Below are 22451 nucleotides of genomic sequence, written 5' to 3' on the forward strand. Positions count from 1 at the left end.
AGATGCGAGAAAAGATCGAGAACGGCAGAAGGACGAACGGAAGACAAGTGGCTGCGATCGCTCGCTCGCTCCAATCGCTTTCCGGCCTGGCAGATGCCCCCAAAGACGCCAGGACAGCCGGCTGAGCTTTGTACGACATGGGCGGCGGGCCAACTTCTTGGCCGAGAAACACGTGCCTTTGCTACCTGCTGACCTTGTGGGTTTTGCGGATGTCTCATTTGGAGGGGGGGACTTAACAATTGCCGAGACGCCCTCCCCGCTCCCTATTGCAAACTGGGAAGAAAGGAGACTTAGAAGCTTGAGCGTCTGTAAAGTTAGACGGTAGATCGCTTTAAAGGCTTGGCTATTGCAAAAGTGTCCCGTTCACTGCGGATATCTCTATATAACAGCGCATATAGGGATCAGGATTTCTCAGACGTGACAATTTTTAAGAAGTGTGGACTTGAGCTCCCAGAATTCCCCTGCATGCATTCTGGCTGGGGAATTCTAGGAGTTGAAGTTCACCCTTCTTAAAGTTGGCAAAGAGAAATACTGATATGGATCGTATTAGCTGCCGTTTAATTGTTGATTTTTGTTAATAATGTGGATAGATCTCGTAGGAAGGAGTGTGCTATAAATAGCAACTTCCTTTTTCCCACAGTGTTTGCTTACAGTCTTATCTTTGTTTTTTTTAAAAAAAAATATTTGTCAGTGCACAACACATGTACAAGGAGATTGGCTGAGCTCCCTCAATGGACTCTCCCCAACACAATACAACTCACAGTGAAGACAGAAAATCCCTAACCAATAAATCATATTAACAAAACACCCAGTCCTATTGCACCAGTGTGAACATCTTACACATTGCGCCAGCCCTGCACTCCACCATACTACCTAGTTATGCTGTTATTTCTCATTCAGGAGCCTGACAGCCCACGGATAAAAACTGTTCTTCAGCCTGTTTGTGCGGCTGACTATACTGCTATATCGCCTTCCCGATGGTAGGAGGGTAAAGAAGTGATGACCAGGGTGAGAGTCGTCCCTGAGAATTTTCCTCACTCTTCTAAAGCAGCGAGCCCTAGCGATGTCATCTAGTGGTATCTACTAGTCATTTTGGTAATTAGTTTGAAATCGGAATTAAGAGGGAGAGCAGAAGGCAACTTTTATATAGTTGGCCCTAAAGGAGGACTGAGACAGGACACCTGGGCGGGCCCCCCACTTGACGGATCCTCACCTCAGGCGTTTTAAAACTCTGTCCCAGCCCAATCCCAAGGTGCGTCCTGCACGCAACACCCTTGTTTGAGCGAGGCGTTTACACTTGCTGTGCTTACAATTGGAAATGGACGGAGTTGTTAATTGTGCTTTAAACGAGCTAAGATTGTTGTTTGAAACTCGAGAGTTCAATCCTGTAGTGAGATGAGTCTCTCCAAATTTCCATAGCTCCATGTTCTGTTTATCCTCGTCCCACCTCTTCCGGTTCCTCTGCCTAAGCATACTGGGGTGGCAGGTTACTCTTTCAGCCCCGCTACACGTGCAACGAGCGGCTGGTGGGATAGTCCCGCTGCTTGGCTGGCTGACACGTTCGCCGCAGGAGGGAAGACTCAAGCGGAGGAAACGGGAGGTAAACTGGCCGTAGTACGTTTAATTTTTCTGGCGCGATCGGGAGTCCCTTTCCTCCCGTGGCTTATGCAGTGATATCGGTCGTCGTCCTCCTCCTCCTGCACTACACGTTTTGCCTTTCGAGTTAACCGGCGGAGAAACTGAGCCGGGCTGCCCAGCCGATCTCAGTGGCAGAGCCGAGTCTGCAATTCGGTCCTTCCTGATAGAAATCCAACAACGGCAGAGTCAAAAAGTGCACTGCAGAAGTGTACTCTGCAAAATAATTGCGGTGTTTCTGTGTTAGGTTTTGGAAGTCGAAGAGTAATAATGGCTGGCTAAAAAGTTAACGATTTTTTTTTTATGTCTAGCCTTGCTTCAGATATAATGTTCAACTAGCCTGGTTTGGACTTTGCAAAAACCTGAAGCCTACCCATGGGCCTCACCAAGCAATATTTGCGGTACGCGGACGCCGCCCTCTTCGGAGTGATTGCCAGCCAGAAAGGCAATATTGCCTATGTGACTCTGCGTGGTGAGAAAGGTCGCTATGTTGCAGTACCAGCCTGTGAACATGTTTTTCTCTGGGATACAAGGAAAGGAGAAAAGGTGAGCACAAAGCCAGGCTCCTTCTGTATTATAGTGGGATTTCGTTCTTGGTATTTGTTTGTTTGTGTTTAAAAGGTTAAAGGAAGGTTCTGGATGAAGATTTATTTAAAATTACTGCCATGATCACACTGATGTTTGCGGGAGTCACAGAAAAATATTATTGGTAGCCCTCTTTTAATAATCTCATTTGGGAACTGTGATAGTGATGAAGAAATAACTTTATGATCATCCTCACGTTTACAGCATTCACAGAATTGTAAAGCAAAAAAAAAAAAAGCTGAAATAAGATATAAGTATATATTATAGATACAGTCACAGTTTCACTTAGGGACTGCTTCACTTAACAACCAAGTAGTCAGTCCCAATTGTGATTGTTAAATGAGGACTATCTGTTTATTATTTCATTGTTGTTATATAATATACTCCTCCCTCCTGTTTTCCTTACAGCAACAACCCTGTGAGGTGGGTTGGGCTAACAGAGAGTGATTAGCTCAAAGTTGCCCAGATGGCATTTGTGCTTAAGGGAGGCCTCAATCTTTTTTCTAGGCCAGCATCTTACTCATAAATAATATGCATTATTTAAAAAGTCAACATTCCACATTTTTTTGCTAAAAGTTGTGGAATAAGTCAGTTGTAATTACTGTTAGCAATTACTTCTGCTATTTGTATGCATAGTTCTCCAAGTATGCAGCTTTACTCTAATGAAAACAGTAGTCTGTTTATAAGAGAAGAATATTGTCAATTTAGGGCAACTTCAAGATTTGCACAACTATAAAATCTTCAGAAAAACCTATCCTTTTATTTGAGAGAGAGAGAGAGAGATTGAGACTCCGTGTTAATGGGAAAAGTTGGAAAAAAATAAGGGAGAATGAAAAACTTAGAATTCTGATAATTGTACTTGTTCATTTTTTAAAATTTAAAATGTTGTAATTGTATCTTCTTTTTCTATTAAAAGGATCCAAAGTTTCAGCATTAAAATAATAGAGCAGTGAGTCTTGGTTCTATGGCAGATTCCATTTGTCATTACTGTATGTTGTTTTAAGTGTCTTGGTTATAATGAATGATGGGAGACAATATAAATGTATAAAATAACTTATTAGAGCAACCATGTACTGATTGCTGCTTTCTTCAGAATCTTTTACTATTCCAAAGTGTGAAATTCTCCTATTTTATTTTGCAGATTCTCATTTTTCAGGGCCCCAAGCAGGAAGTCACTGCCCTCTGCCCATCTCCAGATGGCTTGCATTTGGTTGTTGGATATGAAGATGGTTCAATCTGTTTGTTCAACCTCTTAAGTGCTGAAAAAACTGTCACATTCAATGGCCATAAAGCTGCTGTTACTGTCTTGAAATTTGATGAGCTGGGAGGATGTTTGGCATCAGGATCAAAGGTGAGAATTTTTTTGAATTGCTGATTTTTAATAGATGTAAATGAAATATATGATTGAGGCTCAGTGCAAGATTGGAGATATATGGAATGGAATGGAATGAATTTGTGTGACATAGATTTTAGGTTCCTATTTTGGGGGGTTTAGGAAAAGAGAGAGAAATAAGGGGAATGGCAAAAATAGGTAGGTATAACATAAGAATGGAATATATGGTATTTGTTTCTATCACTGATCAACTAAATGTTTTTGGTTGTTCCCAAGTAGGATATAGAGGCTAATGAACTTTTTTTTTTTTTCCAAATTAACACAGATTAAATTTCCAGGAATAGGGTCCTACTTCACTGTCCCTATTAGTTTTCCAAATATTTAGTATTTATATTGAGAGTAGTAACATGTACACATGCCAAGGTGATTGTTGACTTTTTGTGCTTGTCACCCATCTATTTCTGTTTTATTCTGTTCATTTTGGAACCCATTATTTTCTGAATATAGACTATCTTCCTAGAGGAAGTAGAGGGAAAGACAAGGAAAGCTGAATGTCTTTGCTTGCTTACCAACTAATATTAAAATTAAACAAATACGCTTGGGATTGGAGAGAATAGCAAGGTGAAAAATCTGCATCATTTGGGAGAAAATCAATGAGGAATAGGGAAAAATGCAGACAGTGAAAATGAATGTTATGCATATGGTAACTAGACACAAAAAGAAAAATGGAAATACTATCCATATTTATTGAGGAAGGATTCCTTTCAGAGTAGCTAATTGGAAGTGTGCAAGACATTTTTAGAATTGCAGACATCCTCTCAATTTTTGAGACCTGATTTTGAGATTTTTTTTACCCCAAAGGAAGAACAAGCTTTCATAAATTTCTGTACCATGCAATGAAATAGTTCCAAATACAGTGTAAAATTGTAAGTACCAGTACTTACATGTCTTCCAGTCTAATAACTAGATTTCCAGTGCCTAAATAAATCACAGATTCTTCTGAAATCCTTGGTACATGTAGGTTTATTTATATTGCAGTATGCAGTCACTTTATTGGCTTTGATTAACTAGGGTTGGGTTTTTGTTTTGTTTTTTTGTCTGTTACCCTCAGATCCTTTTTAGGATAAAGGTTTTTAGTTTTGTTTTTGGGCTATCAAGTCAATCTTGACTCCTGGTGTCTTCCTGGACAATCCTGGCAGTTTTCTTGACAAGCTTTTTGGATGTGGTTTGCCACTACCTTTTGGGGCTGAAAGAGATTGACTGGCTTAAAGTCACTCAGGTGACTTCATACCTAAGGCAACCTAGAACTCATGATTCTAGCCTGGTGTCCTTAATTAGTATGCCAAGCTGCATATAAACGTTATTAAAGAATCAGGCAAGCAAAACTTGATAGTAAATGCAACTTCAAGGAAGTAGTAGCAAATCATGTGTATGAAGATACATCAGTATACTGATTTTTCTATGAATAACTTGAGTGGCAGAAAGAATGCAGACACTTGTTTGTCTCTATAAGTTTAGAAAACTTGTAACAATTCAGACTGTGTAAACTGATCTTTCACACATCTTTCAATCTTGGCTGGGGCTGCTGAGAATTGTAGTTTAGTGACAACTGCTCTTAAGCCTTGTGAAGGCGATTTTGCTGTCAGATTTCGTTATCATTTTATTGTCAAATAGTTTAAGAAGGCATTTCTGAAGGATAGGCAGGCTATGTAGTGAAATATGTAAACAACAAAAATATTGAACACATTGCCTTTTGCTGTTTTGATCTTTAAAAAAAACCAGGAATCACATTTTTAATTTAATATTTTTGAGATCATATGGAAGCAGGAAATATATTTGACATTGGGTAAAGGGGTGAGTTTACCCTGTTCATTGCCAGGAAAATAACATGTTGAGCCATTTAATTTATTTGATTTTTTTTCTCCAGGACACAGATATCATAATTTGGGATGTGATCAATGAGAGTGGTTTATACCGGTTGAAAGGCCACAAGGATGCAATTACACAGCTATTATTCTTGAAAGCAAAAAATATATTGATTTCTAGGTAATTGTTTTCTACATGTACATGTAACTGTCCTCTCACATACTAAGTACTGCAATTTTACTTAAATTCAAAAAATTTGCTAGGAATTAAGGAAAAAAATTAATCCTGAAAAACTAATTATTCATTGGGTCAGTTGTATTATTTGCATTGTAGACAGTTGGCTTAGTGTTAATACCTCAAATAAGATGTTCTTGCATTAATTTACCAAATCTGTGAATAAATTGAAGGAAACTTTAATTTTTTTCTCTTCTGTTGAGAAGATTAACCTGTAATTTATCCTCCATGAAATATGCATAGATGCTTCCTTTTGAAAATTAAGGGTATTAGTAAAGAACAGTCTACAGATTCAGAAAGACTCTGTTAGTGTTACAATAAAAATTGGCTTCATGGGTATTCTGACTAATTTTTTTAGCTTTGTCACTTCCCATTGAAATAATGCATTGTCTGGAGAACTTAATCCATAGGTTTTAATTTATTCTGTACTGTGTATATACTTGCTACTGAATAGGGGAACTTTCTGATGTAATGTTGTAATGGTGGTAATATTTTCAGTACCATTTATGAGGCAACATTTTCTTGCAGTGGAAAAGATACTGTGGTAAAATGGTGGGACCTGGATACTCAGCATTGTTTTAAAACATTGGTTGGGCACCGCTCTGAAGTAAGTAGAATGCAGATTTGCAGGTGAGAATAGTAGGAAGAAAAAAATAATGTCTTTTCAAAGTATAGATAATCCTTACAAGTGTAAGTTATGATGCTTGTAAAATGGATTGGTCATGTGACCAGTCCGTGACGTTTTTGTAGCAGCCGTTGAACGAACACCAGTTGTTAGGTTGAATCCATTGTTCACTATGGCACAATTTTGCCAAAACCCGAAAGTGCCAATTTTCAACAAAACCATCATAAAATGCCGTCACATGACTGCGGGATGCTGAAAATGGTCATAAATGTGGCCTTGTTGCTAAGTATCCAAAGTTCAGTCATGTAACCATGGAAAAACCTCAGCCATCGAAGCTTTGAATCCAGATTATCAGTAGGCCCAATGGTGGATCCATTGTAACTTTGAATGGTTGCTAAGTGATCGTTAATATTTTGAGGGCTATCTCAAATAGGCCTCAAATAGGCCTATATACCTGTATATAGGTAGCCTTCACTTACTGACTGCTCATTTAGTGAGATAATCACAGGGATTTTCTTTTTCCACTTTATGTGCAGTTTTAAGTGACTATTTTTACAGATAGGGAGAATTGGTAGGATATTATTCTGAATTGCCTATCAAGGGTAAAATGCTCCTGGTTCGGACCGGATCACCTGATCCGGTAGCGATGGCGGCAGGTGGTTCGGAGAACCAGTAGCAAAAATCCCTGCGGGGGGGGGGGGGGCATGCCCAGCTGAGCCGCATGATCATCAGAGGCTTTTTTTTTTTTTTTTTTACTTTTAAAAGCATTTTTTTCTACAACCTCTTCCGATGAAGAGGCTTTTCAAAGTATTTTTTTTCTGAAACCTCTTGGCCGAAGAAGTGGTAAAAAAAGTGCTTTGAAAAGTCTCTGACGATCCCAGCTGAGTTGCCTGATCAGCAGAGGCTTTTCAAAGCATTAGAAAAAATGCTTTGAAAAGTTAAAAAAAAAAAGTTGGCCATGCCCACCCAGTCACATTAACACCCCCCCTCCCAAGCCATGCCCACAGAACCGGTAGTAACAAATTTTACATTTCACCCTGTTGCCTATTATAGTGGGTAAGAAGAGTATCCTATATGCAAATAACTTTCATTGATGAAAGTAAAATAGTATATCATGGTAAGCCCAAATCTTATCTTAAGGGACCATTAAAACTTTTTGCCTTTGGGTTTCTGGCAGCAAAATGAGGAAGTTAAATTTACAGAAATGAGGGAAGTAGATTTAGTTTTCAGTCTTCTCTGAAGAACGAACTACAGTAGTAAAATAAGAAATGCTTTTGGCATGCTCTTCCTTAGGTGTGGGGTTTAATTTTGGCTTCTGAAGAAAGACTTCTTATTACTGGGTCTGCTGATAGTGAACTGAGAGCATGGAACATCATGTATTCCCAGGAGGTAAGCGCTTGATATTTCTACTGCTTCACCTGATTCACATTAAAGTACATTATTTTTAGTGTTTTCAGTATTGAATGTAAAATCAAAATATAAATGCAAATGGAATAAAATAATATTCCCTTGCATTGGTATTGCACTGGCAGCGGGAGTGATTTCTGGCTTTCTGTTTCCTTGCCCATTGACTTTGTGAGAAACTGGCATGGAACTTCAGAAATCACAATTACGTGATCCAAGCAGCATTGTAGCTGTATGAAGATTCTTGAAATTTCAATTACACAAGAATAAAATTTTGTATGCATTTTTTTAAGTTTGCAGATTTGAGGCCCAAGATTCAAAATTTTTTGCACTATGACATACTGTTTGCGTTAATTGAAGGCTATAAACAAAGTTTTAGTAGTATATAGATGGAGCTGAACTCACTTATTTGACTGTATGTTTTGATTGTAAAGGATCAATCGAGAGTTATGAAGCCATTTATTTTTCCAGGAGATATTTTAGCTGTTTGTTTCATATCACATGGTTCCCTTAATTAAAAATAAACTAAGGTAGAAGTAGTATCTTAATAGAGATCCACTTTCATTGAATGTCATCTATCTTGTATCTTTTTTAATCCCCGGCTCTAAGATACAGCTTTGATGGTCATGTTATTTTACTACAAAGCAGCTGTTTTTACTTTGGCTTTGTCTAAACATGCTATATCCGCCCCACTGAGTGCTTGATCTTGCCCATGGGGCCGCCCTGGAAACAGCGAAGGACTGGCCCGCAGTGCCTCTGCCAGCGAATATGGAGCTTGTGAGGGCCATGTGCAGCCCTCCAGAGCTGTGTTTTTGCTGGCAGAGGGTTGCAGGAGGCCTTCCCAGCCAAAAATGGAGCCCGTTTTTGCTGACAGAGCGCTTGGACCACCACAGGCATCCCCCAGATACGAGTGACATGCTGGCCACGGCCACCCTAGTCATTCCCACCCTGGCCCCCTGAGGTCAAACACAACCCTAATCCTACTTAAATAAAATAGTTTGAAGCAGGTTGAAGCGAGGTTGAGTCCCTGTGCTATATACTTGAGATATTTAATTAAAAATGATTTGTTTGCAGAAAGAAAAGGCTTTCTTTTAGCCATAGTCTCTTATTCTTTTGGTACACTGCATAGGACCAAGACTCCAATGAGCCTGAAAACAAGAGAAATAAAGGACATGTTCAGAGCTTGGAAGAATCTTCTGAAGACGATAAAGCAGATGCACAAGATGAGGACCAAAAGGAGGTATCTTTTTAATATGTAGTCACAGTAACACATAATTTGCCACATTGACCATACATAAATATTTCCATCTGAAGCAAATAGACAGGATAGATGTTCCTAATTTAAGTAGGTTTTCCATGTTAGTGCTTTCCTAGTTTCAAATACAGTAACTGAATAATAATTTGAAGGGCACAAAGTCATGATATCTTTTAAAATCTTATTGGATGCACATGGTTCATACATAATGCTGAGCCATAATGTGGGTTATTGGTGGTGAAGAAATCACTGTGTGCCACTCATCTCTTAGTGGAGGATTGGGAAGCTGAATCTCCAGGGGGTGGGCGTGCATTCAGCATCCAACATCTCTCGCCCACATCTTGGTCTTTGGGTCTCTGCCTGTATTCTCCATTAGATCGTTCCAGCATTGTGATTCTATAGGATCCTTCACTGAATAAAAGGGTGAACTGCAATAGAATAGAATGAATAGGAAGAAAAGAAAACAGCTACTGCGAGCAAATCCATTATCAGATTGGAAAGAGTGCCCTGTGGCATGGAAAGAAACTCGGTGCCTGCACAGTCACCTTTGACCATTGCAAACAAATACAACCAAGCAATTTCTGCCTGAGATCAATCCTCCTCCCTGCCATTATAATGTTTAAAAAAGAGAAAAGGCTTTGGAGAGAACAGATATCCTCTTCTTTTCATAATGAAAAAGAAAGATGGGAAAGAATGCCAGTACAGCTTTTCAGGCAGCTCTGTTACTTAGCCAGGTTCTTTTTTCCTGTCTTCCTTGTATTATGTCATTTTGGCTGAGCTAACTCATTTTTCTATGCTGTCCACCCTCTCTTAATTTTTTTTTTTTTTTTATGATAACCATGGTTTTCTTTTCTTTTGAACCATTCACTGCTTTGTTTTCCTTCATGTTTGTCTATGGCTTTTTTCCAAGAAGGGCACTGAGAAATGTAAAGTGACTGGCTACCTTTCTTGGTCTATAGCCACAGATGAACTGTCAAAGCAATATTGTCATTTTCAATTGCTTGGACGGTAATAAATAATTGCTCTTTAGTAATCTGTGTTGCATGCATTTTATTGACTGTTGAAATTTTCAGACCACATTTGTTTAGTCCTCTTTTAATTAATTTTTTTAGGACACTGTAAAGTGTGAGAAAGCTGGTTCCATCATGAGGGAAGGAAGGAATCGTGTTGTTGGTCTTGCTACTGATCGATCAGGGAGAATCCTTGCTTGCCATGTGAGTGGATAGCTTTTGGATCATATGGGAATACTATTTTATTCATTTATTTATTAAATTTTTATACCGCCCTTCTCCCGAAGGACTCAGGACGGTGTACAGCCAAAATAAAAACCAACAATATAAAAGTTAAAAACAATTTAAAATTATTAAATAGTTTGGCCAATCATCTAAAATAAAATAACCCATTCCAATAAAATTTTAGGCCAGCCCTGCTTGATGGAATAATAGCGTTTTAAGGGCACGGCGAAAGGTACGGAGGTCGGAAATCCAACAAATCTCCGGGGGCAGCTCGTTCCAGAGAGCAGGAGCCCCCACAGAGAAGGCTCTCCCCCTGGGGGTCGCCAGTCGACACTGTCTAACCGATGGCACCCTGAGGAGACCCTCTCTGTGGGAGTGTACTGGTCGGTGGGAGGCTATTGGAGGCAGAAGGCGGTCTCGTAAATATCCAGGTCCTATGCCATGGAGCGCTTTAAAAGTGGCAACCAACACCTTGAATCACACCCGGAAGACCACTGAGAGCCAGTGCAGGTCGCGCAGGAACGATGTCAGATGGGAGCACCAAGTCGCCCCCATAATCACCTGCGCACATAAGGTCAGCTATACTGCCAGGCATCTGGCCTTATAGCTACATATAGGTACATAAGACCAGATGTACTGCCAGACATCTGGCCTTATAGCTACATATAGGTACATAAGGCCAGATGTACTGCCAGACATCTGGCCTTATAGCTATGGAAAGAGATTTCTGAACCAGCAAGTTTCTAGTTTATTTTGTTTTTTCTTTGTTCAAGGGAACAGACTCTGTCCTGGAAATATTCTATATCCTCAGCAAAGAAGAAGTTCAGAAGAAATTAGAGAAGAAAATGAGGAAAGCAAGGAAAAAAGCCAAGTGAATACAATATATTTGCTATACTTGTCATTTTTATATTTTTCTGATACATAGAAGAACTACATTATATATTACTTTAAAACAATTATCCATAAAATGATCAAATTAAAATGGTAATACTTTTAAGATTCAAGGTACAACTTATGTTAATATTTCTGATTCATACAGAGGTGTTTTTTGTTCTAGACAAAAGTCAAATGTGGAAGAGGAAGAACTTGATATCAATATAGAGTGCAGTCTACAGGAAAAGATTCAACGTCTTGTTAACATCAAAGCTTCTGCTAAAATCAAGTGGGTTCCAAGTACTAAGGGTGATAAATATATTTATCGTTTGTTTAAAAAGCAATCAAGCGTTAAAAAAACAGTAATATTATAAAATAACTCAACATTTTTATAGCGTATTTAAACTACAAAAATTTACTGATTGCTTCTAATATTGTCCTTTTTCAAGTCAGCACAGCAAATTGATTCATGGGTTACTGTATATTATCAGGGAGTTGGATAGTCTCTGCTTCTCTTGTAATATAAATCCAAACCTAGGACCAAGTTTAAAAAATATAATTTTTACAGTAAAGAGAGAACAAGAGAAGGAAAGCTTTTGTGTAATACAAAATGAATATAATCAACCACAATCCTACTCTTTCTCCTCTGCCAAACTATTTCTGGTGGAGTGGGATTTGATGTAGCTTAACAGAGATTTTCTAAAAAAATAATGCACAAAGGATTGGGCCATGTAATTAAATACAGATTTGGCTGCTAAATGCTGGAGATACATGAAGAAAGCCAAAAGCAGAGATGTTACTTAACTATAGGGAAAACAAACGGAGAAAGCTATAGAGCAGTGTTTCTCAACCTTGGTAGCTTGAAGATGGGTGGACTTCAACTCCCAGAATCCCCCAGCCAGCAGTGCTGGCTGGGGGATTCTGGGAGTTGAAGTCCGCCCATCTTCAAGCTTCCAAGGTTGAGAAACACTGCTATAGAGGGTTCTAGGTAGAGGTTGAACTTTATTGGAAACGAAGACTCCAACATTCTGTTGTTGTTCTCTGTCTTCGTGATAGGGTGGATATCATTTTTTCTGTGATTATTTTCAATAATGGCTTTTTTTGAAGTTTTGCATACTTTTGCTCATGTAACTAGGAATACATTTATTTATTAAACAAACTTATATTTCTATATTTCTATGAAATATTCTTTTACATTTCAACTCAAAGTGACTCCGGGTGGCATACAACATTAAAATCCTGCAGTTTAACACACACACACCCCTCTCAGCCATCTTCTCTTCTAGTGGCCAATTTTTCCAAAGATCAGAGTTTTTTTTTCCAATGGTTCTTACACTTCCAAAATATTTAACTTGAGTTTTATTGTAATGTTTTCACTAAGCAGTCATTGTTATTATTCATCATTAGTGCTTCCACTACTGTTGAATAATTTGTTCTTCTTTGACTCAAGGTTTTTTTAAATATTGTTTCCAGCACCGCACTTCAAAATGTTTCTTTGTTCAGTCATAATATTTCAATAGGCAAATTAAACAGCCTTATACATCCGTGTTTTTAAAAACTGTTCTCAGTTTTGGGGGATCCACACAGTTGTGGAAACCTTAGTATAATTCATAAAGCAAAAATAAATATATTTGATGTTTCCTTGTCATTTCCATTATCCATTGGATATTAACAATATGACTTTTGATTTTAGCATGTATGTCTTGCTAATTCTCATTTCATATATTATTGAAGTCTGGATTGCAAATGAAGTTTATATTTATCTTTGCTGGCTTCTTTTACATATTATTGCTCTTAATTCGTTTAACACTTAACATGACAAGTTACTACTTTTTTAAACAATAAATAGTATTTTATTGAAACAGATCTTTTGACTTGATGCTGAATCCAAAAGGAGAACTGAAAGCCAGCTTAATGCTCCAGAACAATAACATTGAATGCTACAGCTTGAAGTCGTCCGAGCAATCTCCCCAAGTTGTGCAGACATCGAAGATAAACATTGGAGGTCACCGTACTGATGTTAGAACGGTGTCATTTAGCTCTGATAACATCGCCATTCTCTCTGCTGCTGCAGAATCCATTAAAATATGGAACAGGTATGAATCCTCTATGTATGCTGAAGGAAGAAGTAAGTTGCAATCCATGTTAATAAGGACATTGTGTTAAATGTCTTCAGGTGTGAATCTGAACTATTAATATGGAATCCAGGAAAATGCCTAATATCTTATTGTAGGCAGTAAGGCGGATTATATACCAAATAATGTACTTTTAAAATAGAAAGGTCACATTTATGAATTCATCAATGGAGTTAGTTATCTTTGTGTTGTTTGATCTTTCCTATAGTAAGTTGTCTTACATTTGATGTAAAAACTCTGGGTCACTGCAGTGCTTTGTACAACGTATAGTCAAATTGGGTATTACTAAACTCAAAATATTACAGTTGTCAGAGATTGTTCAGATTCTGGGATACGTTTTAGTGGCTGCTAGTCCTAATTTGCATGTTCCTCCTGAATCCGAAATTTGATGACTCTCAAATTCAGTTCCTGGAGGGCCCTTGAAAATTGTTAGCTACTTTGTGAGGCATCTGGTTGTTCACTGTGGAAAACTGAAGCTATTGTACTTATTGCTATCTCAGAGCCAGTTCACCGGAATACTTCCTATCAAAGCATCCATCTAATTTATGATGCCTGTTCTACTTAATTTTGGAGGTAATTCTAAAGCTAAGGAAAGCTGAAGTAGGTCAGTATCTGCTGACAGTTTTTGGAAAGAACAGATTTTTAGAGGTTGCTAATCCTAATATAGTTATTCCTCTGCAAATATCAATGTTTGATTCTGCCACCAAATGAAGCTGGTAAAATGAAGTCAGCATCAGATACTTGGTGTGATTTTTATTTGAAAGGTCTATGAGCTCAGTTTAGTTTTATACTCAACACCAATTTCTTGGCTTTGGAAATTCTCTGAAAGTCCCAATTTTTTAATTGTGAAGGTAGCATTCTTGGCACAAGGATGATCTCGAGGCTGTACTAACATTCTAAAGTAATTATAATTATACTCCAAATTGGTTCACTACTATTGTAGTGTGTATGTACATCATGCATGAGCATACTTAACTGTTTTTCCAGTTACGTGTTGTGCCAGTTAGTTTCTCCACTGGTAGTATATCATAGCTCTGTTTTGGCTAGCTTTTATAAAACAGCTTTTTGAAGAGAAATCTGGGGTTAAATATTGTGCTAATCTACAGTGATAGCTTTTTCTTGCCATTTGTGAAATTGTAAGAAATTTTCTTTTCCAAAAATACCTCCAGTAAATGTATTTCTTGTGTGTAAAATTGATTACTTTGTTGTTTCTTTTCTCAGGTCTACCTTGCAGTGTATCCGGACCATGGAGTGTGATTATGCACTTTGCTCCCTGTTTGTCCCAGGAGACCGGCAGGTCATTATAGGGACAAAGGTAAATTGCTCATCCTTTCTGAAGGATTAGGAGATCTTGCTACTAATGCCACATTTTTAATTTAAAAAATCATATCTAGTCAATACAGAGCCCTTACAAGTTTTTTTTGCAGAAGTTTTGCTACTGCTGCAGACTGGTCTTTTACAGAAGTCCCATCTTTTTCCTTCAAGTTTCCTTTATGCATGATTTACAGTTGTCTGGATCTCAGTTGTTCTTGACTTTTGATAGAGACAGAAAAAACTTGTCTTGTTCTCCATCCTATTGATTAATTATTCTTTTCAAACTAATTCACAGTCCTTTCCAGTTCTTCTCCTTTAAAAAAAACAAACGAAATTGTAGTTTCCTTTGAATCTTATCTCTCTCCATTCTTCTTTCTTGTTTACTCTGGCTTTGATTATGATGGGAGAAGTTGCCTCAAAGTTCTAAGCAATCCACCCATGTTTGAATAATTAGGAACAAGTGCTTCACCCTTCCCCTTAGGTGTCCCATCAATGGTATCACTTGTCCATCTGCCTCTGGTTCAGCAGCACAAAGGATTCCTAGCTCTATGTAAGCTGCTGGTTCTCAAAAAGCAGTGTTGATGATATACCAGGGTCTGCAGCACTTGACCAATTTGACAATCTCAGCTATTCTAATGATAGACTCACTCATGGTGGCCCTGATTCTCCACAACTCTGAAATTATCAATGTAGGAGTCTGTAATAGAGTGCCTTTAGATCCTTTAGTACTTTCCAGGAGGAATGTATTTTGGAAAACTGACTTTGGGACAGCAAGAAGCTCTTGTCACATCTCCTTTGATTTCCTCCTTGTGGTAATGGGACTCACCTTTTCCAAAACTTGTACTTAATCCTAGGCACACTGTAGTTCTGTTGTCATTGTTCTTCAGCATCTCCTTGAAAAAGGCTTTTTACCTAGTGCCTGAAATGAGCCGTCTTTAGGCAATCAGCAGCCAATAAAAAAAAATCTAAATAATTTCAAAAGAGAGGCAAGTATATTTAATCAAATTCTTTCTCTTCTCCTGATTCTGTCCTCAGAGAAGAACAGGTATATCAATTTAACAAGCGACACAAGTATTCTTTTCTCCCAGATCAAAAACCAAATGACATTAATAAGTGCTGTCTCTGCAAAGAAGCTGCAGAAACCATGGGTTACCTAGTTAGTTACTGCAAGAAGATTGCATAGACCAGGGGTGGACAATTGAGGCATTTTTACAACCTGTGGACTTCAACTCCCAGAATTCCTGGGACAGCCAAGCTGTCTCAAGAATTCTGAGAGTTGAAGTCCACAGGTTGTAAAAGAGCCACAATTGCCCACCCCTGGCATAGACTGAAAGAACAACATGACAAAATAGCAACAATGGTATATTGGAATATCTGCAAGGAATGCCATTTGCCTTCAAGCTAGAACTACAAAATAGACAAAGTAATAGAAAATGTAGAAGCTACCATTCTCTGGGATTTTAGAATTCTAATAGACTAGCAGTTGCCACATAAGACACCAGATATAAAAATTGTCAATAAGAAAGATGAAAATGTCTGAATAGTGGATGTTGATCTGGAGAAAGCAGTATAGAAAGGAAAGAACTGGAGAAAACCACTAAATACCATAGAAGTAAACAACTGTGGTAAAAGAAAGCAAAGATAGTGATAGGTACCTTGGGTTCAACCCCCAAATATCTGGAGCTCCACTTGAGCACTATTGGCATTGACAAAATCACCAGTCAATTGCAAATGGCAGCTTTACTTGGAACATCTTACATACTCTGACAATGTATTTAACACCATCAAACAATAACATCGGCCTATCCCAGGTTCTTGGAAAAGATGTCATAGGTGATTAAAAATGCCAAATCCAGTCTAAACATCTGTGCAATGAACCTTAATTATTAATTTTTAAAAAAAGGCTTTTGTCAGGAAACTCTCCCAAGTCCTTCACATCCTTAACTTTGAAGTAAATGCATTTGAGCAAAAAATATGGAAAAACCTTCCTTGCTTTATTCTCTTCCATCCTCAGCTGGAATTATAGTAACACAGTTTTGATTCCATGTAATGTTTTTTTGTTCGTCTGTTCCTTTCATTGGCACTTACTTCTCATTGGCATTTCTGATAAAATCTTTGAAAAATTGCTGGTATTGATAGCTGGTATCAATTTGTATACAAATGATAATTCATAATTTTTATTAGATTGGAAAGCTGCAGCTCTTTGATCTGGCTTCTGGATGTTTATTGGAAAATGTTGATGCTCATGAGGGGGCTCTGTGGTCCATATCTCTTTCTTCAGATCAGGTAGGACAAGTTTAAATTTCCTTTTTATTTGATAGAGTTATGTTCAAGGTGACATAATAGCTTATAATAATAGTAGACTTTTGGAGGTATGGAAATGGGCATATTAGTCGGGTTCTCTTATCTGCTGTAAAGATTGTTACTATCTTCCATCATTCCATGGAGTGCTGTCGTGTGAATAATACATTTCTCTATGGCAGTTGTAGGTCCTGGAATGCTTTTGATGCTGCCTGATTCTTGTTTGCTTTCTGCCATCCTTTGCAGACCTTGTGTTTAATGAGAGTAATTACTTAAAAATAAGTTACGATGACTTTTCAGGTATAATGTCAGTGAGTGGTTTTTTTCACATTAACAATGTAAAATAGTACTAGTAGTTGATAAGGCAAAAGGGAGGGTGATCATCTATAGGTACAGAGTCCAATTTAGAATTTGGATTGGTGAGGATTTTAGCTTTTGTTGCAATACTGTATTATGGAAATAAGCTACTGATTGATTTCTCAGTCCAGGAAAACAAATTTTTGGCTGGGATCCAAAAATCTTTTAATGCTGCTTCTCTTCTAAATCACCTTCAGTGTGATTAGTTGAGGGAGAAGTAGATGGTAGATCATCATAAATGGTTGAGAAGAAGCAGTAAAAAAACAGAAATGAATTGGTAATGGTCTGCAAACGGTAGTGTTTTCAGTTCAACTCACTGCCTTTTCTGCATATAATGTGCTCTTGAAGAGTGAATAAAGCAATATTTAAGTCTTCTGCTGTGTCATCTTTTATATATAGCAAAAGTGACCATGTTTAGTTTTAAATTAAATTATTTTCTCCTTCAGCGCGGTTTTATAACAGGAGGTGCAGATAAATCTGTCAAGTTCTGGGAATTTCAGCTAGTGAAAGACAGGAACAGTATCCAAAAGAGGTGAGAGTGTTTTTCTAGGAATTAATAATATTTGAGCTCTGAATTTTATTCTTATAGTATTGTTGATGCATAGAGCTTGCTAACATGATGTAGAGTGTCCTTTTTGAAAACATTGGCTAGAAATAATTTTGCATATCTTCTGGGCTGTAAACTGTTTCTAAGACATCCTACCTATTGTCTCGTAGAAATAAATACTATGAATATCTTTTATATTAATCTCTCTTATACTTCTTGCACCAAATTAATACCTTTATTGGTAGGATGGATATATTTGAAGACTAAAAACATGACCATTTTTATTTAAGCAGGGCTTATAAAGAAACATTTAAAATGGTAAATATTAAGTGTCGTTTGCTTAAACATTTGGTTCCTATGAAGTTCCTATTAGAACTACATTTTACCTCTAAACTAATTTCTTTACTAGAAATGCACTGTGTTAAAGAAGCTTTTCAATATAAATGTAATCATTTGGGGAAATATATAAACTGTTTATCGAAAATAGGCCTTTTATTGCCATTATTCTGTCTTATTCAATAATTCTTTGGCCTTGTAGAGGCATTTTATCTGTCTTTTTTATTGTGAAAGTGAGCTATGGCACAGAAAAGTGGGAAGTAGAAAGAAACAACTTTAAATTAAATTGTTGTGCAGATAATTTTTTGTGTTCCGGGCAGTAGTCTTGCAAATGGGAAAGGGTGGGATTAAGTCCACTTCTGCAGCTGATCCAGGGGGCTGGATGAAATCAATGCAATATACTGATGTCACTGGTGCCAGTTAAGGCCTGTTCCATCATGCAGACAAAGAGAAGAATCAATTTCTCCCCCTTGATTTATGAATCTAACTGTGCAGTAAGAATCCATATATTGTACTCATCCCATCCTAGGCTCTCTGTGAAGCAGACACGCATTTTGCAGCTGGATGAAGATGTTCTCTGTGTTCGGTACAGCCCCAATCAAAAAATTTTGGCTGCTGCCTTATTGGACTGCACTGTAAAAATATTCTACACTGACACACTCAAGGTAACCAGTACTACCCTTAGTTTGGATATAAAATTAATGGAACTGATGGAGATTCATTTTAGGCATTAAAAAATTTACATTCCTGCTTTTATATCAAGAAGCCAGCTATACAATGAGTTAATTCTCTCCTGTGACCAAAGAAAAGAAGGAAGTGATGGCCAAATCTTGATCCTATTTTGCTCTAGTTGCTTTCTTGTTCTTTCACTTTGCCAGAAATAATTCTTTTTCTCTATAGTAGCTTTCTTTTGTGGGTTATTTGTGATTTTTCAGTGTTTTATTTCCTTCTGATTTTAATTACCTCTTTACTTCCTTTTCCTTAAACTAAAAAATCAAACCAATTTTTCCTGTCTGTTTCTTTGTGGAGTGTTTGAAGAGTGTGGTTCAGGAAGTCAAAAACATCCTTGAAAAATGGGGGCGGGGCAAGTAACAAAGACCTTGCGCTATTTATGGATACATCTAAGCAGAGATGATGTGGACTTTCATAGCCAGTATCTGTTGGGTGGTGTTGGGCTTCAAAGTTTAGTGACGGGGATCTGGAGAACAGATTTCCTGATGACAACTGTGCCTGGCATCTTCAGAGTGGTCTGCTATCAAGATCACAGCAATTGCGCAAGGACTGACTGAACTCCTGTCTTTATAGCCAGGTGTGCTGGCTATAAACAGAGTTGCTGCCGTTGAAAAATAATGTAATTTTCCCAAAGGGCATAATTAGCGCTCTCTGTAATTATGCCTTAATAGAGACAGATGATATTTCTGACAGTGCTCTAAGTAACAGAATCTAAGGCAATTGAGCTGAAAGAAAGGACAAAACCCTCAAGAGCACAGATTTGGTTGTTTTCTGATGCTCTAAGGATGCTACTGCACTGCCGTGATGTTAGCTAGTGTTATTCTTCTTTTGAGGGAGAAATTTAGATAATTTTTTGTCAGCCTTTTACTTATGTAGAAGTTTTGAAATAATCTTTGGCCAATGATCTGATTAAATGTTTTAAGGAGACTTACTGAAAATAGTGAATAACTGCTTTGGCTCCTCACTCCTCATTAGTATAAGAGAAAAAAGAAAAAAAAAACCTGTAATCAGTCCCTCTTTTGAAACATCAATTTTTTCTCCTCTTCCCTCTATATAAAATGTAATCCCTAACTTCACTGTGAGCCCTACAACTGGAGAGCCTAGCATGAAACATGGGAAATTGGTGTTAAAGTTGCTTGTGCTGAATTTGTCACAGAAGCAAGCATGATATACACAGCTTCCTCTTTTCCCTAACGGAACAGGCTAAATCCTACAGTTTCACAAGGGTGTCTGGGTTGGACAGTTGATTAACCCCAAACAAAAAGCAGGACTTAATGTGTCAATGAAAGCTGGAAATATCTAGGTGTTTACTTACACTGTACTTTTTAAAATGTGTAACTGATGTCTTTTTGATTTCCAGTTTTTCCTTTCTCTCTATGGCCATAAATTGCCAGTGCTGTGCATGGATATCTCTTATGTAAGTATACCATGCTTTGGAGATTTTTGGGGTGGCTTTATGCTGGAGAATGTTTGCATAAGTGTCTCTACTTATCCATGCTAGTTCATTTATGTAGCATGTACCCATTGATGTTGAGGGCTGATGTAATAATGTAAAAGTTTCTCATAGCTTGAATGGACTTCATTGATTGATTTGTGGTCTGTCATGAAATAGTGTTGCCCATCAACACTAGGCAGGTAATAGTAGTAGTACGATAGTAGTAGTAATAATAATAATATTAATACGTATCAAGAGTCTGTATAGGTAGAACCATAATTGAGCCTGAAAATACAGTTGTAAATTGTGGAGGTCATTAAGTGAGTCACCAAATGACGTGCCCGATTTTACAATTTACGATATTTTGCAGCAGTTGTTAAGTGAACTCCATGATTGTTAAATAAGTCCATATTCTCCAACTGGAGTTGGGGTTCTTTGCCAGAAGTAAAAGCTGAAAACAGGCAAAAAAAAAAAAAAAAAAAACACTGAAAATCTACAGGATGCTGCAAACTGCCATAAATACTGGTTGCCAAGCACCCAAAATGAAATTGTCTGTGTGTGCGTGTGCACAGCCATTGGATCTTCAAAGACAGACCATAAATAATTCTAGGAAGGTCCATTGTACGTTGAAATGATTGCTAAGCAGTCAATAAGTGAGGAGTGCCAAAAAGAAGACTTGTCTTGGCTGCCTGATGACAATTAATGATAGTTCCCTTTACCTGTTTTGGAAAACAGTGCAGGATTCTGTTTTGCTCCAGAAAAAGTTACACATACATATAAGTCTAGATTGAACTGCAGGAATATCTAAATGATATTCTTTTCTCTCTGTTCTGCTGAAGGATGGAGCATTAATTGCAACAGGCTCTGCTGACCGGAATGTGAAAATCTGGGGCTTGGACTTCGGGGATTGTCATAGGTCACTTTTTGCTCATGATGACAGGTAGGACAATGGGAATTGCGAAATGGGAAATCTCTATTAAAGGTGAAATGTTTTACACTCCTGAAAGAAACCCATTATATTGTAGTCTCTGTAGAACTACGTATGGCACATGTATTACATTTTTAAGGGCAATGAATCTTTCCGATTAGAGCTCCTTAGGTATTGTCCTTTTTTCCTTTTCTTAACTATCAGCTTTTGGCATCAAGCCACCTCAGTTGAAAATAACCTTTTCCACACTATTTGCAGTTCTGTTTGTGAAGCTGGATGGATTTACAGCTCCTTTGAAAGATTCAGTTATAAACACTGTACACAATATTTTGTGGGCTTTCATTTATGGTAGTGGAGGGATTTGTTCAGAAATTTTAACAGTACAAATGTGCATTGTATTTTGAGCTTTTAATGACTCCTTGAAACATGAGTTTTGTTTTGGGAAATTTATTTTTCATGAGCTTGGTACAAAATGTAGCTTTTTCAACTTGCAGTAATTAGATTGGAGTGTTCCCTTATATCTTGCCACTGTTCTCATTAAATTATCTTGGTTTATATGGTAAATTTTAAGAATAGGACTTGGCAATTTCCCCCCAAAACACCAACTTCAATTTAAAAAGTAGGATAAAATATATTAATGTAGCCAACATAGACTGAATCCATAAATCTTTATCATATAACATACACTGAAATGAATTCAGTCTTTATCAGCATGCAGATCTTAAGTATCTTCTTCCCTTTTTAAAATACTTCCCATGATGTGAATATGTGAATGGGAATTTGGAAATGGTAATGAACTTCCATATCTTCTCATAGTTAATTATTTTTTCTTTCATTCTTTAGTGTAATGTATCTTCAGTTCGTTCCAAAGACCCACCTCTTCTTTACAGCAGGAAAGGACCACAAGATTAAACAATGGGATGCTGATAAATTTGAGCATATCCAGACTTTAGAGGTAAAATAAAAGATCTTTAGGAATAGACGTCTCCTGAAATTTGCTGTGTATGTACATGTTTGCAGGCAGTCCATCCCGAAGTTATAACTAGTCCAGCATGTTATGTGAGCAGTGATGAAAATGCTTCATTATGTCCAAGTGGCCTCACTATTCCATGTGGTGTGCTGGCTAACACTAGGCTTCAAATGTGAAAAGCAAGGCATCGGTTATCACCTCACCCATAAAACATTTCATGGCATAGGGCTTTGCTACTTGAGAACTGCAATGTCTTCTAGTGGGACCCAGGAAGTATGCCTCTTCCGTCATAGCGCCTGCCCCTTGCTCCCATCAAGAAGCTATTGAAGATCTGGTTGTTCTCCCAGGGGT

At 37.7% G+C, this 22451-nt stretch overlaps 1 protein-coding gene across 1 annotated transcript in view; it reads left to right on the forward strand.

Moving 5' to 3' along the window:
- Positions 1-1516: 1516 nt before the first annotated feature.
- Positions 1517-22451, forward strand: part of WDR3 (WD repeat domain 3) — a 31895-nt gene continuing 10960 nt past the window's right edge. Inside the window, exons 1-18 of the mRNA XM_070935326.1 lie at positions 1517-1600; positions 1947-2181; positions 3362-3571; positions 5481-5599; positions 6182-6260; positions 7572-7667; positions 8812-8922; positions 10050-10151; positions 10946-11043; positions 11230-11334; positions 12911-13141; positions 14402-14495; positions 16679-16780; positions 17599-17684; positions 18565-18700; positions 20128-20184; positions 21042-21142; positions 21974-22085. Coding sequence (XP_070791427.1) covers positions 2011-2181; positions 3362-3571; positions 5481-5599; positions 6182-6260; positions 7572-7667; positions 8812-8922; positions 10050-10151; positions 10946-11043; positions 11230-11334; positions 12911-13141; positions 14402-14495; positions 16679-16780; positions 17599-17684; positions 18565-18700; positions 20128-20184; positions 21042-21142; positions 21974-22085 — 2010 coding nt within the window. The 5' untranslated portion in view covers positions 1517-1600; positions 1947-2010. The remainder of the gene's footprint in view (positions 1601-1946; positions 2182-3361; positions 3572-5480; positions 5600-6181; positions 6261-7571; positions 7668-8811; positions 8923-10049; positions 10152-10945; positions 11044-11229; positions 11335-12910; positions 13142-14401; positions 14496-16678; positions 16781-17598; positions 17685-18564; positions 18701-20127; positions 20185-21041; positions 21143-21973; positions 22086-22451) is intronic.

The sequence above is a fragment of the Pituophis catenifer genome, unplaced genomic scaffold, assembly GCF_029215685.1.
Source record: "Pituophis catenifer annectens isolate HBS135680 unplaced genomic scaffold, rPitCat1.0.hap2 SCAF_2, whole genome shotgun sequence".
Classification (NCBI taxonomy): Eukaryota; Metazoa; Chordata; class Lepidosauria; order Squamata; family Colubridae; genus Pituophis; species Pituophis catenifer.